Source organism: Brassica rapa, chromosome A08 (genome assembly GCF_000309985.2).
Source record: "Brassica rapa cultivar Chiifu-401-42 chromosome A08, CAAS_Brap_v3.01, whole genome shotgun sequence".
NCBI lineage: Eukaryota > Viridiplantae > Streptophyta > Magnoliopsida > Brassicales > Brassicaceae > Brassica > Brassica rapa.
In genome coordinates, this window is record NC_024802.2 from 15,200,898 (window position 1) to 15,219,398 (window position 18,501).

Genomic DNA, 18,501 nt, shown 5'->3' on the forward strand with positions numbered 1-18,501 from the left:
TCCGTTAAAAACGAAGCAAATCATAAATATTAAAAAAGTTAAAGGAGGATACATGCTTCGTCTTTTATACAGATAGATGTATATCTATAATTAAATATAGTGTTTTAAATGTATAATCTTATATAATTATTATTTAAAATATAATTTTATTAATTTTATTTATTACTTATAAAATATTAAATTAAGAAAAGTATGTAAAAATATTTATACAAAACTATAATTTTTCTAAAAACATTTATTTTATAAGAAAAATTATTAATTTTAACAATTTATAAAATATATAGTTTCATTAATCTTTACTTTCTATTTTATATTATGTAAAAGATTTTTTTGAAAAAATAAATTCGTATTATATTTTAAATATTTATATATATTGAACAAAGTGGATGAAATATTTGTAAATATCTGTGAATATTCGCAAATATCTATATTAGATATCCTTGAAGTACGAAGCAAATCAAAAATACTGGAAAATATAGTATTATTCGATCCATGCCCGGCCCTAGCTAAAACACAAAAGAATCATACTCCTTCCGTTTCTAAATAACTGTCACTTGACATTTTTCACACAGATTAAGTAAATAGCTGATATATATGTTAGTTGTTATTAATTATACTTCTCTTACCAATAATATTTTAAATAAATAAAATTATTTATAAAATCAATGTAATTTTCAATTAATTTTTAGTTAAAAGTAAATATATTTGCATTGAAATTGTAAAGTAATATTTTTTTGTAAAAAAAAAAGAAGTAAAAATGACATTTATTATGAACCGAAAGAGTATAAGATAGTTAATATAATGAGCCTAGTTTCCACAAAACCGGCCCAACAGAAAACCAAAAATATCTAAACGGAGTGACACCATTTAGATTGGCCCACGGCCATGCGAGGCCCAAATAACAAGATATTTTGCTTTTCTTTTGATTCTATAAAAACGTAACCGAGACAGCTTTTGACCTTGTCCGAAAGATAACCCTCACAAACTCCATCTCCTCCTCCCTCCGCTTGCCTTGTCTCTTCGCGTCATGATGCAGCAGCCACCTCCAGCCGCTAACGGTGCCGCCGCCGCAGGGCCAGGAGATCAGCAAGCTTACCACCACCACCAGCAATCGTGGATGATGCAGCCCCACCAAGCTCAGCCACCAGCAGGATGGAATCCCCAATCAGCGCCGTCTCTAGGTCAACCACAACAATACAGCGGTGGATCTCAAACTCCAGGATCAGGAGACGAGATCCGCTCCTTGTGGATCGGAGACTTGCAGCCATGGATGGACGAGAGCTACCTCGTCAACAGCTTCTCCATCACCGGAGAGGTAACACGAAAGCTTATATATAAACCCTTTGAAGAAAGTTTCAACCTTTATTAGTTTTACATGAAACCCTTTGAAGAAAGTTTTAAACTTTATGTCGATAACTCTGTCTTTAGGTTCAACAAGCCAAAGTCATCCGCAACAAGCAGAGTGGATACTCTGAAGGCTACGGTTTTATCGAGTTTGTGAGCCACGCTGCAGCCGAGAGGATTCTCCAGACTTACAACGGTGCTCTTATGCCCAGCAGTGAGCAGACCTTCAAGCTGAACTGGGCTGGTGAGAGGCGCCAGTCCGAAGGGCCTGAGCACACTGTTTTCGTTGGAGACTTGGCGCCTGATGTTACTGACTACATGCTTACCGAGACGTTTAAGAATGTGTATTCATCTGTCAAGGGAGCTAAGGTTGTGGTTGATAGGACTACGGGACGGTCCAAGGGGTACGGGTTTGTTAGGTTCGGGGATGAGAGTGAGCAGATAAGGGCTATGACTGAGATGAATGGTCAGTATTGCTCGTCTAGGCCTATGCGTACTGGTCCTGCTGCTAACAAGAAGCCTCTTACAATGCAGCAACCTGGTATGTTTTTTGTTAACCGTGTTTTCTGATACTTGTGATAAATATGTTGAGTGGACTTGCGTTGTCTTTAACTGTCTATGTTAGTTGATTGTCTCTCTTCCGTGGGGTGTATTATTCTATTGGCTAACGCCTATAAGTTTTGAAGAAATCTTTTCCTTCTGCTTGTTGCCTTTCCGCACATTTAAATGTCACAAAAAAGCATCATAAAGCTTATAAGAAAAAAACTCATGTTGTCTTAAAGCAGGAGAGAACAAGGGGCCTGGAACTGACTTCAGCTGAAAATGATACCACCTTATTGGCTGGCCTCATTTAGGTCAGTTGGTTTTGTTTTCAGAAGAAAGTTAAATTACCAGCAGCTTTTTATTTAGCTTTCCAGTTCCTTACTTATCAAGCATAAGTCTTTTCTTTTACTTTTAAGCCGTACCTTTTACGTTCGCGTTTCAAATTATACAGTTCATTACATTTAACTTACTCTGTAGTTTGGAATCTGTAAAGAGTTTTTGTAGTCAGAGTCTTAGTCCACCTTCAGTAGTTAGTGTTGCAATTTTTTTTTCCTTTCGTCAGTTAACCTTTCTCCTCTTAATTTATGCTATCAACTCTTTGTTATTTGTTACTTTTCTTTGTTTGGCAAGTTGGTTACCATGGTAAAGGGTGTCAGACCATTTAGGTTACTTGTGCTATCCTGGAGAATTTGGTGCCATTCTCTAATTTCTCAATGTTGAATCCAACTTTTGCCTGGACCCCCTTAATGCTTTGTCTATTAGTTATCTTATCTACTAACTTCAGAATCTCTTCACCTAAATCTTCACGTTGTATCATTTATGCCACTGTCTTTTATCTGCTGATATTTTTTGTTGGATCTTGATTTGGATAAATGTTGGAACTGTTTTCGTTTGTGTATGTTTGCTTTGGAATATTGAAGTTTGAGTGTTCTCCCCTAAGCTCTCTTGTCTGTTATTTGCAGGTGGATATCAGAACCCTCAAGGAAATGCCGGAGAAAGTGATTTAACTAACACAACAGTGAGTACTTTGTTTTGTTTTGGTTTCGTCAAGTCTGTTCTATGTAGGGTGTATTGTGTGAATTTAAGCGTCATTTTCCCTTTACCAGATTTTTGTTGGAGCGTTGGATGAAAGTGTGACAGAAGATGTTTTGAAGTCAGTTTTTGGTCAGTTTGGTGAACTTGTTCATGTTAAAATACCAGCTGGAAAACGTTGCGGATTTGTTCAGTATGCTAATAGGTAGTGTAACCGTGAAAATGAACTTCCTCTTTATTTTTGTGAATGTGTGTTCACATTTCTTTTCTATCTATGTGTTTGCTTCAGGGCATGTGCAGAGCAAGGACTCAACGCCTTGAATGGAACACAACTTGGCGGACAGAGCATTCGTCTTTCATGGGGTCGCACTACTTCCAACAAGCAGGTTTGTCTCCGTTACACAATGCAACAAGTTTACTGTTCTGTAGTCTGTTATCTGATGACTTCTACCATGTTCACAGACTCAGCCTGATCAAGCACAGTACGGTGGTGGTGGTGGGTACTATGGGTATCCTCCTCAGGGATACGAAGGTTACGGATATGCACCTCCTCCTCAGGACCCTAACGCCTACTATGGTGGCTACCCTGGTGCCGGCTATGGAAACTACCAGCAGCCTGGTGGTGGCTACCAGCAGCAACAGCAGGTACTTTTGCCTGAAGATCTCTAGGTTTTTAAGCAAATTGAAAAAAAAGTATATCCATAATGCTTTAAGACTCCTATAGCGAGATTACTGATTGGTCTTGCGTTTGTTCTTCCCTATTGCAGTGAAGCATGATGTTAATGTCGTGGTCGAGCTGAAGTACTAGAAAGCTGTCTGTGATGGTGAATGAATGATTGAAGTCGACGTGCATTAGCTATTATTCTCTCTACAACTCTTCTTTTCTTTTCCTTTGTTTTCTCTCGCGTGACAATTGTTGAGTGCCCTCCTTGAAGTCGTATACGAAAGAGGCTTTAACTGAAATGCTTTTTGTTTGTCATTTGACTATTACATTTCTCTTTGTTGTTTCAGTACTTTTCTTTTGCATCCCTAATTCAACAGATTCTAAAAGGGAAAATCGCATAAAAAAACCTTTAAAGTGTCACTTACTAGCACTTTAAACCTTGAAGTTTTTTCACTAACACTTTTAACCTTCAAAGTGATATTTTTATCATAAAAAACTTCAAAAGAAGAAAAATGACTTGCTGAACAGGTTAAAAACAATTTTTTTTCAAAAAAAAATTATTTAATTAATAAATGAACAAAAAAAATAATAAAATTGAAAAATTTAACAAAAAACTCATAAATTAAAAAAAGTGAGAAAAATAAATAAAGATTTAGAAAATTAAATAAAAAAATAACTAAAAATTAAAAAATAAATAAGATCAAATTAAAATACAGAAAAAATAATAATAAATTTCAAAAAATTGAAAATTCAAAAAGTTTTTTTTTTCATTTTCAAATATAATGTCGAAAATTATCATTGGAGATATGTATTGATAAAAAAAAGAGACTAAGATAACACCAAACCAAGTTTTTGTTCTCAAACTAGTATTCAAGGCTCAAAGTCACAAAAATAAGTTTCATTAAAGAGGTAAATATACACTTATACCCCTTGGGTTAATTAATCCAAACTTTAGGGTTTAGAGTTAAGGGGTGAGGTTTTGGAATTAGGGTTTAAAATTTTATAAAATAAAAAATAAATACTAAAAAATTAAAAATAAAAATTTAAAAAACAGTTTAAAAAAATTTCACTTTTTTTTTTTAAATTTATGATTTTTTTATTTTTCTCCGTTTTAATTTGATCTTATTTATTTTTTGAATTTTTTGTTATTTTTTATTTAATTTTTAAATATTTATTTATTTTTCTCATTTTTTAATTTGTGAGTTTTTTGTTAAATTTTCCGATTTTTATTAATTTTTTAATTTATTTTATTAATTAAATATTTATTTTTTGAAAAAAACTGTTTTTAAACTGTTCAACCGGTCATTTTTCTTGTTTGGAGGTTTTTTATGATAAAAATGTCACTTTGAAGGTTAAAAGTGCTAGCGAAAAAACTTCAAGGTTTAAAGTGCTAGTAAGTGACATTTTCAAGGTTTTTTATGCGATTTTTCCGATTCTAAAAGGCCACAATATCACCTATGGTCACGAAATCTAACATTTTAGTCCTGATAAATAATCCTTTAAGAACGCAAATGTAATAGTTAAACATTTAGGAATCTACTGTTCACACTTTTTACAAAGCTTTTAAGATTATATTTTCCAAATGGTGACCAAAAGAATTAGTGAGAATAGTTAATTCTTTAGCATTTCTTCCAATTTGCATAATTTATAAAGAATATTTGGTATCTATAATTTCTTAACATTCCTTAAAATTTAAAGAATAAAAGACTACAATTGTTCCTTGACAAATTAGGAGAAAAATAGATTTTTTTTTTATTTTTTTTTATTCTATTTTCATTCATTTTTTTTGTTTCTTCTATTCGTTTTGTGGTTACCAGTTAGAACCTAAATGTTAATGATGCCATACACTTTCTCATTTCTCTTTTCTTTTGAACAAAACACTTTCTCTTTTGAATAAAACACTTTCCGAAGATGGATGATTAAGCTGTCGCCCATAGTTGATTCATATGAATATCAATCAACTATTAAAGTGAGTAAATCCATTTTTGGTGAGAAAACGCTATGTATGAAAACCATTTTTGATAATAAATAATATTTTAGCAGAAATAAATAATGTTATAATGGAATGAAGTGTGTCTGTGAACAACTCTTGTCTGAAAACGGTTCAGTGTAAACCTGAAAGAACAAAAGTTGCTTTTGAGATGGAACTGGAAGGTAACAAAACCAATGATATGTAATGAAGTGTTTCTGTAAACAACTCTTGTCTGAAAACAGTTCAGTGTAACCGAATAAAAGTTGCTCACAAAATTTGCTTTATTTGGAACTAATGAAACTCTTTTCTTAGAGAATGAAGAAGACAAAAACGAGAAAAACTTTGATCACTTGGCGCTCAAGCTCCGGATAACGTAGGGAAGAATACCACCATGGTCATAGTACGCCAGTTCCACCTGTGCACGTTACAACAAACACAAAACTCTCATAAGACTTGAAGTTTTGATTCTAGAGAAATAGATTTCTTGTGACAAAAAAAAAAGAGAAATAGATTTCTAAACTTGTTTGCTATATAGTTTTTTTTTTTTTTGTAAAAAGTTTGCTATATAATTTACCTCTGTATCAAACCGCAAAGTGCAAACAAATGATTTGCCAGTGTCAGTGGTCACAGTAACATCTTGACCAGGCTTAATGTCACTGACTTTGGTAGGAAGGTGGACTGTGTAGCGTTCATGACCAGTAAGTCCAAGGGTGTCTGCATCCTCACCAGCCTTGAAACACAGAGGAATGATTCCCATACCAGCCAAGTTGCTGCGGTGGATTCTCTCAAAGCTCTTTGCAATCACAGCTTTCACTCCCTAAATTTTTTGGTTACCTCTCAGTGACCAATACAGGTTTTCACATAATATAAACTAGAGTTAAATGTGAAGTACTTACCAAAAGCAAAGGACCCTTTGCAGCCCAATCCCTAGAGCTACCACTTCCATACTCAGCACCAGCCAAGATGACCGTGTCCTGTCCAGCGTTCATGTATCTCTGAAAAGAAAATGTAATTTGAGTCAACAGTGATTATGCAACTGTGAACATTCTACTTGTACTTGTACTTACACTTGCTGCATCAAAAACGCTGAGTTTTTCACCAGTGGGAACATGAACAGTCTTGGGACCAACTTCTCCTTTCAAGAGCTTGTTAACAAGACGAATGTTGGCAAAGGTACCACGAGCCATCACTTCATCGTTTCCCCTACGACTTCCGTACGAGTTGAAGTCAGTTTGACTCACACCACGGTCCATTAAAAACTTTGCAGCTGGACTAGTCTTCTGAATGTTCCCTGCTGGAGAGATGTGATCCGTTGTCACACTGTCTCCAAAGTTGAGTAAGCAGTAGGCATCCTTCACTTCACGAGGACCAGGTGGATTTGCTGTCATGTTCTTGAAATAAGGAGGTTCGTGAATGTAGGTGGAGTTTGAATCCCATGAATATAACGTTGAACCAGGTGCAGAGAGTTCATTCCACAAGGGGTTTCCTTCGGTTATTGTCTCGTATGAGCTCTTGAACATGCTTGGTAGCACGCTATATTGAACAACCTGAGTACCACAAAAGTTAGCAAGGAGAAGATGTGAAGAGGACATTGCGAGCAGGGCCGGATTTGGACCAAGCGGAATAAAATAGGATCTTGGCCCCAAAAGTTGTAAAAGTAGGACATGTAGGTTTTTTAAGCGGAATAAAATAGGACATGTAGGTTTTTTAATATAAGTACTTTTTTAATTGTAAAAGTTTCAAAGAAAAATAATGCTAATCTTTATGATGAATGAAAATTTCAGATGAGAAAAAAAAAGTTTCAAAGAAATATTTATGGTTTCTAAATTTTCAGATCGGGCCCTGATTGCTAATATGTGACTAATGTATACCTTAGCAACTTCCTCATTGCTTGGCCATATGTCCCTCAGGAACACATTTTTGCCATCTTTTCCGGTTCCTAAAGGCTCAGTCTCAAAATCAATATCAACCTGTAATCACAGGAGACAAACACAAACATTCATTTCAAGCTACAAATCCCAAAGGTCATGACTGAAAGATGAGAAAGTACAAACCGTTCCAGCAAGGGCATAAGCAACAACTAATGGTGGTGAAGCAAGATAGTTAGCTCTTGTTTGTGGATGGACACGTCCTTCAAAGTTTCTGTTACCAGAGAGCACAGCAGCTGGAATGATCTCTGTGACACAAAAGTAGCAGAATAGAAACATTATGTTATATTTGGGTAAATAATAGTATGTTCATATATACATGAAGATGTTTATTACCAGTTCCTTCTATAGCAGCTGCAACTGATTTATCAAGATCACCAGAGTTCCCAATGCAGGTTGTGCAACCGTAACCGACAATTTGGAATCCTTGCTTGTTCAAGTCCTCTCGGAGCCCACTGCAGAGAAGGTAAAGAATCAGTATGGATGTTCCATGATCATATAAGATAATAATCTAGATGGAAATTTCATTGACTTCAAAACACCTTCTATCCAGATATTTCTCGACAACTCTAGACCCTGGAGCAAGACTGGTCTTAACCCATGGTTTAACCTGAATCATAACGTCAAAAAACATTCAAAACATGATCCATAAACTAGACTATTCAGGGCCAAAGTCAAGGAGAAAAGTGGGAACTCACCTTGAGGCCAAGATCAAAAGCTTTTTTGGCAACGAGTGCAGCACCGATCATGACACTAGGGTTTGATGTGTTTGTACAACTAGTGATTGCCGCAATAACAACACTACCGTGCTTGATCTCAGCAGGTTGTCCATCGTATGAGAACTTCACAACTTCTCCTTGTTTCTCTTTAGGCACTGCAAAACCCTTGAAGACAAAGAAACAATAGTCTTACTGATTAGACAAAATAAAAGTAACCAAAGTCATTGTGCGTATAATGATTCAAGTTGCATCTCACCTTGAATCCAACAGGATTGTCAAGGCATGCATGCCAGTCAGCCTTCATATCTTTCAGAGGTACTCGGTCATGAGGCCTGTTCAAAAGAAAGATGGTTAAGAAACCTTCGGAAGGTTAGAGAGATGTGTCCAGAAACAAGAAGTGAAAAGTATACCTTTTAGGACCAGAGATACATGGTTCAACATGTCCCAAATCCAACTGTAAATAGGATGTGTATGCTCTTTCTTGTTGGGGCTGCATTATTATCCATATATTAGGAGGTGACAAGCTTCTCTAAAGAAACAAAAACTAAACTGATAGAAGAGATGTCCTTACCTCGTTGTAGTCAACAAACATATTGTTTGCACGCAAGTATGATTCTATCATTGACACCTAAAGACAACCAAGTTTTCCATCAAGTGAGTCACAGAAACTAGAGGAAACATGATAGATAGAGAGAAAAACTCACAGTTTCATCGCTTCTTCCAGTCAACTTCAGGTACTCTAGTGTAACATGATCCACTGGGAAGAAACCCATTGTTGCACCATACTCAGGAGACATGTTTGCAATTGTGGCTCTATCAGCTAGTGAAAGTTCACTCATCCCCTCACCTTCATATTGAAATAAAAAAATGATAAGATATGTATATACTGACTAATTAATTGTCCACAAAGAAAAATCAAAGTTCTCACCATAAAACTCAACAAACTTGCCGACAACACCATGCTTCCTTAGTATTTGGGTCACAGTGAGAACTAAATCAGTAGCTGTGACACCTTCCTTCAACTTCCCATCCAACTTGAATCCAACCACTCCTGGTAACACCATGCTCATTGGCTGACAAGTTTTTGAAATACCATATCAGCGTGCACAAGACAACATAACAAATATAAACACTGGAGGTGTAGAGAGGAGATAAGCTTCACCTGACCAAGCATTGCTGCCTCTGCTTCAATTCCTCCAACACCCCACCCTGCAACTCCTAATCCATCAATCATGGTGGTGTGGGAATCAGTTCCAACAACGCTGTCAGGGTAGAGGAAGCCACCAGAGTTGAAAACAACACGTCCAAGGTACTCCAAGTTTACCTGATGTCAAACAAGGACAATCTGTCATATCAGTATCATTTGATAGCATAATAAACAGACTAATACTGTAACCACACTAATGTCATCATAATTATAGATTTAAGATTAGTATGACAGTACTATCTTGTACCTGATGAACAATTCCAGACCCAGGAGGAACAACCAGCATGTTTTGGAAAGCTGTTGAACCCCATTTAAGGAAGGCAAATCTTTCTTTGTTCCTCTTGAACTCAAGCTCCATATTTTTCTGTGCAGCATCTTCTGACCTTGCAAAGTCAACTTGGACTGAGTGATCAACGACAAGATCAACAGGAACCTAGATAAGAGCAGGAAAATTATGAGAAAGGGCTAGATTAAACATATTACAATCCCCAAAACTAAAAAGACAAATTCACTAACCAAGGGGTTAATCTTGTTAGGATCACTACCAAGATTCTTCACTGCGTCCCTCATAGAAGCAAGATCAACTAGAGCTGGTACTCCAGTGAAGTCCTATGCAAGAAAGACAAAAAGAAATTTAATTACGCGATCAAGAACATATAAGTTAGCATAGTAGATTACACACCTGTAAGATAACACGGGCTGGCTTGAAAGCGATTTCAACTTGCTTAGTAGATGTATTCTCCCAGTCAAGGATTTTCTCAACGTCATCCTTCGTGACTTGATAGTTGTCACAGTTACGAATTGCTGATTCCAATAATATCCTTACAGAGTATGGCAGCTTATCTACAGTTTATATATCACAAAACAAAGTGTTAATTACATTCACCAGAAATTCATTACAACAGAACATATAGTAGTAGTTGCGGAGGAACCATACCAATTCTTGGGTCGTTTAAAGCGGGTAAGGAGTAGTACTTTCCATACTCTCCACCACCAGGCTTTGGAAGACTTGTCAAGATATCCTGGTATGTATGCTCAGAAGCTGTGTTTTTTTTTTCAAATCAAAATTATCAGAAAATTTATAAGCACAATTCAAATGACTCATATAGTCACACAACATGGCTTTGCTTGTACATGATCTAAATAAATCCCCTTTAAAGCAAAAGAACAATCTAGTAGCCTAGCATACATTATGGTAGACTATAGACAATTTAATACAATTTTTCTTTAACAATCTAGAGATCGTATATTTAAATGTTAACTCTTAAAAATAGGGTTTAAACCAATGTTTCATTTGGCTATTTCCAGAACCGGTCTTTCTAGATCAAGAAGAAAGTTAATGCAAGAGCAAATCAAATGTTTCATTAGCTAATTTCACTTGCATCAGGATATTTAAAAATATTCATAATCCATGAAATCTACAGATCAGCTGATTTAGCGTCTGCTCTCAACATAAGATCAGATCGATGCAAGCAGATGTGCCGTAATTAATGTTTCTTGTGCCACAAGTTATTTAAGAGAACCATTCCAATTAAATAAGGAAAGAAAACAAGACATACCCATGGAAGCGTATCTACGCTCCAACCTCTCCATCACCGGAGCGGAAACCCTAGCTTGAGCACGAAGGCTAGCTGGAGATCTCCAGCTCCCACCATGGCTCCACCTCGTAGAGGCAGAGCATACACGGTACGAGCGTAGAGCTGACGAGAAGCTCCTAGATCCGCTCGTCTGGTTAATAACCGACGCTGATGGAGCCGAAGATGAAGCCGCGGGAGCCGAGGCGAGGGAAGAGGAAGAAAGCCTTGTTAGAGTAGTGGAGGCAGAACGAACGCCGGCAGTGGCGCGTCGATACATGGCTGAAGATCAAAACAGTACTCGTCAAGGATCGATAAGAAGCTAGAAAACGGGACGTTTATAGGAAGAAGAAGAAGATCGTGGAAGGAACGAAGGAGAGAGAGCCTCTCTCAGACACACTCGCTAAATATACAATGCCTAGGCCACGTCAAGGGTTTCTCCTTTAACCGTTGGATGGACACAAGACTTGGAGAAAGGACGGATATGATTGCTAGTTGTACTTGTCAACGATTGCGTTATGTTTTTGAGATATGTAATAAAATATTCATTCTTGCAAATTATAGAAAAGAGTTATCAATACTATTAAAACTGAAGGGCCTTTTTTGAGGTGCCCTTGGAGTTTTAAAGTATTTACAGATTTCTGCCACTGAAATATTTTTAGTGTATGCTTTTAATTAAATGTTTTATCTTTTTCCAGAAATAAAACAATAAGAAAATAAAAATATTGTGAATCAGTTACAATAAGGAATATTCCCAAAAAAAATTCAATTAACCAAATCTTTTTGAAACTATTCATATCGCAACCTACAATCCCTTTTAATATATATACTACCATCTAAGCTATTGTGTACCATCACGAAAATCTCAATATTATCATGTGGCATACAAAAATTGGCTACAGAGGTGAAGTTTGAATCAAAATGATGATTATCATTTTGGTAAAATTGGTTGATCTGAGTGGGATGTGGGTATGATGGGAAAGGCCGAAGGACATTGCTGTTCAAAGAAGATTGACAATATTTGTGGTGCTTTTTGAAGTCAGATTTGGTCTGCTATCTCTTATTTTTTCTTTTAGAATTGCTCAAGATTTGTGTAATGTTATTATAGAGAAACAAGATTTCGCTTTTGTTTTCTGGAAACTCCAAAATGTAACATTTGAGTTTTTTCTTCTTCTTTTTTGCTGACCTGAGTTTTTTGATGGATATGATATCATCATTTTAGTTATATAAATCACTCCTATACTATGGTTAATTTTAGATACATGATCCGTAGTCTCATAACTTTAAACAAGTGTGATATATTAATCATATTGTTTTGTTTCCATACTTTTTTAACAACTACTGTTTTGTTTCAAAAAAAACATCTGATTCTGTCATAAATATGGTTTCTTTTAACTTGGATTGCAGAGAGCAGCTGGACAATTCAGTAGTATGATCTCTATCTATTTGTACAATCTGATTTTAGGTGAAACAACTGGTTTTGTTAGTGTGGAGACGGATGGATTAATAGGGATGCTGTGGTTCTTTATCTGAAAAGAGGAGGGATTTGAACTAACTTTTCAGAAAAACTGGGAAACTTTTGCTATGGGGGATGAAGGATGGTTTTAAGAGGAAACTATGATTATAGAATACTACCGATACTTATCCCTTTTATGTATTTGGTTGCTATTATTTGACTGAGGTGATTAGATGGATATGTGATGTATGACGTTTATATATTTCTGCAGTGACAAGGATTATTTATCGTCTGGATCATTGGGGAGAAGTTTAGAAAACAGTAATGAGGATACCTGGTACCAAGATTTTGCTTTATGCATCAATTTGGAGATGGAGTTATAGGTGAATACACGGGATATTTACTCGAGATCAGGGTAGGTCTAAAGAAGTTTTGTATTATAAAAAGGAGTTTGGTTTCTCAAATATTATTGTGGTTTTTTCGGATTTTCAAGTTTTGGGAAATGTTTATGCGGGTTATGGATATTCAGCTTACTTCTCTTAATTTTTACATTTTTAAATTGTAAATTTTTACATGCATACACATTTGTATTATTTGTATTAACGATACTAAAATAAACAATATGTTTGTCATTGCTTATAAACCATATGTTACACCATCATGCTCCAACACTAACTTCAATATGTTTTCGATTTTTTCAAATTGACATGGTATTATATATACATAATAAAGCTTAATATGTTAATTAGTATTTCGGCAGTATTCAAAAGTATGAACTCCTAACATATATGATCATAACTCAATAAGCTCTACTTTACAGAACCTTAAACCCCAAATCATTTAATTTATTTTCCTCCTCATCTATTAAAAATAATCCAACAAACTATAAATATGATAACTATTACATAAAAGCCGATATATTAAAAAAACAATATATTTTTGATACTCAAATTTCTGATTATACCGATATCTTTATTAACTATGTAAAGCACAGTTTGCGTTATCATTATAGTTGCAAATCTTTTTTCAAATCAAGAATAAAAAATAAAACAAGAAAATCATAAGTTTTGTGACTTCAGTTCGCCAGTTCAGGCTCAACTCCTCGCTTTACGTTAGCGGACCTATGGCTCGGGCCGGGGCTCCGCGCTCTTTCTTTAACATTTATACGAATATACTAAATAACAAACTAGCGGCAAATCATTAGAGTTACAAATTTTCCACATATCAATAACAAAAAACAAGAAAATCGAAAGATTAAAGAAAACAATAACTCCAGATCTTGCTCTTCTTTAGATATAAAATATATTAATAACATTAAATTTTGAGAAAGTTTCCGAAATAGACATTTTTTAAGGTTTTTGTCACAAAATAGATTCTTAGGAGAAAATGACCAAAATGTTTCATTTAATAGATAAAAGACTCTTAAACCCTAAATATATAAATACAAATAATTAAATAACTAAATAAAAAATAACAACAAATAAAAAATAAAAAAAATATTTTTTATAGTTTTAAATTATTTTTTTCAAATTCAAACTTTCATTTTTTATTTGATTTTTTAAATTTTTCTATTTTTCTCAGATTTTATTTTTTGAAATTCAAAAATTTTTTCTAACTATTTTTAAAATTTTTAATATTTATTTTTATTTTATAAAATTTTAAAACTCCATCCCTTAACTTTAATGAAACATTTTGGTCATTTTAATCCTTAGAAACTATATTTATGACAAAATATTTTTCAAGGCTATCCTAAGATAGTTCTCTTAATTTTTTATGTAAATAATTTGGATTTATTCACCATTTATTCAGTTAATTAATTTCAAAAAATTACTTATAATTAACTACGCATGCTTTAAACTAGATTCACTTTGGGTTTTATGAAAATATAAAAACATGACTCGAACCCAACATTACATGAACAATCCGAAAAAGTATGGTTTCTAAATGGGTCCGAAAACCCCAAGCCTAACAATTTGAAAACTTAAACTCGAACCGATATAAACCTAAAACTTGAACGCACATTACTATGAGATGTCAAAATAAATTACTTTCAATTATAGATGTCAAAACTCAAATATTAAAGCTCAGACAAAACAAATTAGTCTGTTAAATTAAAAAAAATAATCAAAATGTTATCCCGCGCTTTCAAAGCGCGGGTCAAAATCTAGTTTATTATTTAAAAAGTATACAGCTAGAGACCAACGTGAGAACATTCGAATCATTGGCTTTTCGTCCAAAGCTGAAAGAATATTTTCCTTTTCCAGAATTTTTTTTTATAAAGTTATATGATTGATGTATGAAACTGGCCGAAACCAACTACGATTTCTCCTCTGAATAGTAAAATTAGATTTCTCCCGGCTTCGAATAGCAACCATCATCCCGCTCCGCCCCGCAGTTAACAGTAACAAAAATCTCTAAATATATTATATATCTATACATTTTTATAACGGTTAGAATCGTATTGCAGTTGAACCGTATGTCCTGCACCGTTCAAACCACAGTCAAAATTCGGAGCTATATGATATGAAAATAAATACTTTTTATTCAATCATGAATCATGATGATGTTCATTTGTCTAATAAATAAAAGTCAACGAGGAAAAGGTAGGGTGAATGATAGGCTATTCTTAAGCTATTAAGGACAAAGGCAATTTAAGTCTCAAGCACAATGCCAAGAGACAAGTCAGACAACCCCCCACCAAACAAAACAAGAGATGGCTTCTAATTTTTGACTCTTCTAAGTCCTCAATAACAACGTGAAAGGCCACACAATTTAGGGTCCTCACAAACTCTCTCTGAATCATATGTAAGATTCAAACCAATAGACTACACAACAAACAGATGATTGGACAAAACAGCCATGTTGGTTGTTATCTGCGTGAACATGAGATGTGTTTTAGGATGGTGGCTGCCAGGTTCCGGGTCTAAATGATGATCCAGACCCTGATGGTTCAGTTGTCCTGCATTATTCATAATCACCATTAGTTTGGGATTCAAGCGTACCAAACACAATACATTAAGCATTAGTTCATGTTCATAGAGAACAAATTCTTCTAGAGGTTTGTAAAAATCAGAAAGAAATTTTCAAATGTGTAGGTTAGTGTTCCGAGAAGCTTCTCAAAGGTCAGTAAACTCAGAGATCAATAAAGAAGAACGTAGATATATTGATTGTAGCAACGAATTAGAGAGGAACTGATTAGATCCAAGAGATATCTCACATCCTCTCCTCACTAATCTCACTCAAACACTCGATAACCCCTTTCCCAAACCCCAGTTTACTAAGGTTACTTTGCCACCTGTAGTCATTATCCCTTATCCATTTCAACCTTAAAATCCATCGCTTGTATCAGTTAGGTTTTAAAAGGTAGGCTTACTTTGGTTCGGGTGGTTCTGCAGTAACAATCTCTGGTTCATGTTCCTTGACCCTGTAAAAGCAATGTGGAGAACATTTTGGTTATGGTGGTCCTATGATCGATTTTGTGTGTTTGTTTCCGTAAAAAATGAAAAGAGGATTTAACACAAGAAATAATTTGCGCAGAGACACAATGGGTCATGGTTATTCACCTTGATTGATCTGCTTCTTCGCTAGCTTCCTCTGGTTTATCACCTTAAAACATTAACAAACAAACAGAAAAAAAAAAGTTAATCTGACAGTCTTACTTCCACGAGTATATGGTAGAAAAACAAATTATTTATTATTATATGGAAAATAGCAAATGTAGAAACCTCTCCCAAGAATCAACAAATGACATAGAGTGAACAACTGTCATATCTAAGCTATCACAACCACAATGGACGTACAGGGAACACTTATCAGAACTTCATGACAATAACATACTTCACAAAGCAATGCACAAAGATGTTTCTCATTCAAGCTCACAAAGATACTATGATCATCGCTGCAATAGATACACACAGAAAAGCTGAATAAGAGTCAACAAATTCCCTCAGAACCGTTTCTTATCACGCAGATGGCCGTCACTCCAAAGACACTAAATTAAGATAGATTTATTTCTAATGCAACGAGAGTGAGTGCCTAACAACCTTTGTCAAACTATAAAACGGGAGCATACGAAACCTAATAAGGTAGTCTTCAGAACTCTAAGGTGACTCCTTTAGACAATTGGATACATAGAAAATGTAATACCTTTTGAATCCGGTGGAAAATGGCGTACAAAGCTTGACAAATCTGGACCCTCAACTTTACCTTTTATACAAAGAAAGAGAGCCAACATAAAGCGTCCACATCATAAATATAATAACAAATTGAGCAAATAATGTAGGTACTAAATGTAAACTACCGATGCTAGTGATTTTGCGTCCAGTGCCTTCTCTGGCTTTCCTCTCCTCCTCTTCTCTCTTGAGACCTTGAAGGCAAAAGAGAAACAGTAAGCACTTGCGTAGAACTTGAAGCGACTTTAAATGGACAAAAGCACAAGAATTTCTTCACTTGCTACTACACAGAGACGCAAAAGAAACACTGGACTTTGTTCATTTCAGAACTTCTCTAGTTTCCAAAAACAAAGTCCCCAAAATCATAAACTTTAAGCAGCAAGAATCAACGTAATAACAATGTGGAAAACACCTACGAGCAACATTAAGCTTCACACGCTCACGCCTTGCTTCAAGCTCAGCCATTTCCTGGAGCATCAAGGCAAGATACTAGTAAGAATCTTGCATGTGAAGAACAACACTTTGTGCTGACCAGAAATTAAAAAGAAGAGTTTCATCTTACCTCTGGAGTTGGAGCTCGTTTTCTCTGACCATTCAGCCAACATATCCATTCAACTACAACATTGATCAAACAAAAAAATGTAACCATGAGTGGATGTCTGCCTACATATCCTGTAGATATCATTTGCTTTGCTTAGACAGGTAATGAAATGAAACAAACCAATTGTATACCAGGAACAGAGGTTGGGTCCTCTTCTCGTCTAAAGACAACCCATCTCTTCTCCTTCACTGTAAAGTAGAAAGAATCCACATTAGAACATAAGTTACTACGCTAAAACGAATTAACAAGATGTGTAAGTTTCATTTAGGTATCAAAATAATTATCATCCCCTAGTGCTCTCATTACACGACCATCACACATATAGAGTGAATGAGAAACGCAATCATTTTCAGAGCTCCTACGAAACCTAAAATTAAGAAAAAAAAAAAGAGGATGAAAGGAACAATAACTCGCCCAAACCGTCGATCTCCTCCATTCTGGAGAAGTACTTGTTACCAGTCTTGTCTGCTCCGATGAAGCTCTTGCTTCTGAACAATCCGGCTACTTTCGCCCATAGCCTCGACATAGCTTAGCTTCTCTCCCGCCGATTGATTTCTTCTTTTGTCTGATCCCAAAAAACTTAACAGAACACGTCCGCAGATGTTCCCCGGTCGGGTCTGCTCCGCCTGGATCAAAAACTACGGGTTCGATCCGGATCCATCGATACTTCGTTTTATTGGGTTGGAATATAACATACGGCCCAGTTACGGATGTTTGATGGGATATTTGAAGAAAGAGAAAAGAGAAAAAGACTACGATAGCACCAAACCAAGTTTATGTTCCCAAAGTAGCACTTAAAGTTTAAAGTCACAAAAATAGTTTTCATTAAAGAGGTAAATATATACTTATATCCCTTAGGTTAATTAATCCAAACCTTAGGGTTTAGAGTTAAGGAGCGGAGTTTTGGAATTAGAGTCTAAAATTTTATAAAAAAAAAATATTAAAATAAAAAATTTAAAAACAATTTTAAAAAGTATTTTTAAATTATAAAAAGAAAATTTGAAAAAAAAAAAAAAAAATCGAAAAAAAAATATAAAAATTTCGAATCTGAAAACATATAAGAGAAAAAGACTAGAATAGCACTAAACCAAGTTTTTGTTCCCAAAGTAGCACTCAATGCTCAAAGTCACAAAAATAGATTTTATTAAAGAGGTAAATATACACTTATACCCCTTGGGTTAATTAATCCAAACCTTAGGGTTTAGAGTTAAGGGGTGGGGTTTTGGAATTAGTGTTTAAAATTTTATAAAAAATAAATACTAAAATAAAAAATAAAAATTTTTAAAACA

General features: G+C 34.9%; 3 protein-coding genes across 4 annotated transcripts; 1 reads left to right on the forward strand and 2 right to left on the reverse strand.

Annotated features, from left to right (window-relative positions):
- The first annotated feature begins 946 nt into the window (after positions 1 to 946).
- Positions 947 to 3,969, forward strand: LOC103834824 (polyadenylate-binding protein RBP45C). The gene is made up of 7 exons (XM_009110907.3): positions 947 to 1,315; positions 1,429 to 1,885; positions 2,850 to 2,905; positions 2,994 to 3,124; positions 3,209 to 3,305; positions 3,382 to 3,564; positions 3,687 to 3,969. The coding sequence occupies exons 1-7, from the start codon at positions 1,028 to 1,030 to the stop codon at positions 3,687 to 3,689; spliced, it is 1,215 nt and encodes a 404-aa protein (XP_009109155.1). The 5' UTR covers positions 947 to 1,027; the 3' UTR covers positions 3,690 to 3,969.
- A 1,724-nt stretch (positions 3,970 to 5,693) lies between these two features.
- Positions 5,694 to 11,455, reverse strand: LOC103834825 (aconitate hydratase 2, mitochondrial). Its single transcript, XM_009110908.3, has 20 exons — positions 10,969 to 11,455; positions 10,347 to 10,451; positions 10,092 to 10,252; positions 9,926 to 10,018; positions 9,657 to 9,842; positions 9,365 to 9,526; positions 9,131 to 9,275; positions 8,907 to 9,049; positions 8,774 to 8,830; positions 8,613 to 8,692; positions 8,459 to 8,534; positions 8,182 to 8,367; positions 8,026 to 8,093; positions 7,820 to 7,938; positions 7,610 to 7,731; positions 7,427 to 7,525; positions 6,623 to 7,102; positions 6,452 to 6,550; positions 6,130 to 6,372; positions 5,694 to 5,970 (listed from the first exon to the last, which is right to left on the reverse strand). The coding sequence occupies exons 1-20, from the start codon at positions 11,261 to 11,263 to the stop codon at positions 5,902 to 5,904; spliced, it is 2,988 nt and encodes a 995-aa protein (XP_009109156.1). The 5' UTR covers positions 11,264 to 11,455; the 3' UTR covers positions 5,694 to 5,901.
- A 3,503-nt stretch (positions 11,456 to 14,958) lies between these two features.
- On the reverse strand, positions 14,959 to 17,919 carry LOC103834826. 2 transcript variants are annotated; one of them, XM_009110909.3, is made up of 9 exons: positions 17,627 to 17,919; positions 17,344 to 17,400; positions 17,174 to 17,226; positions 17,028 to 17,079; positions 16,740 to 16,805; positions 16,586 to 16,645; positions 16,003 to 16,045; positions 15,813 to 15,863; positions 14,959 to 15,398 (listed from the first exon to the last, which is right to left on the reverse strand). In XM_009110909.3, exons 1-9 carry the CDS (start codon positions 17,736 to 17,738, stop codon positions 15,335 to 15,337), a joined length of 558 nt encoding a protein of 185 aa, XP_009109157.1. In that variant the 5' UTR covers positions 17,739 to 17,919; the 3' UTR covers positions 14,959 to 15,334. The 2 variants fall into 2 exon arrangements, with proteins under 2 accessions (XP_009109157.1, XP_009109158.1); XM_009110910.3 differs by having other exon boundaries at positions 17,623 to 17,868.
- Between the last annotated feature and the right edge of the window lie 582 nt (positions 17,920 to 18,501).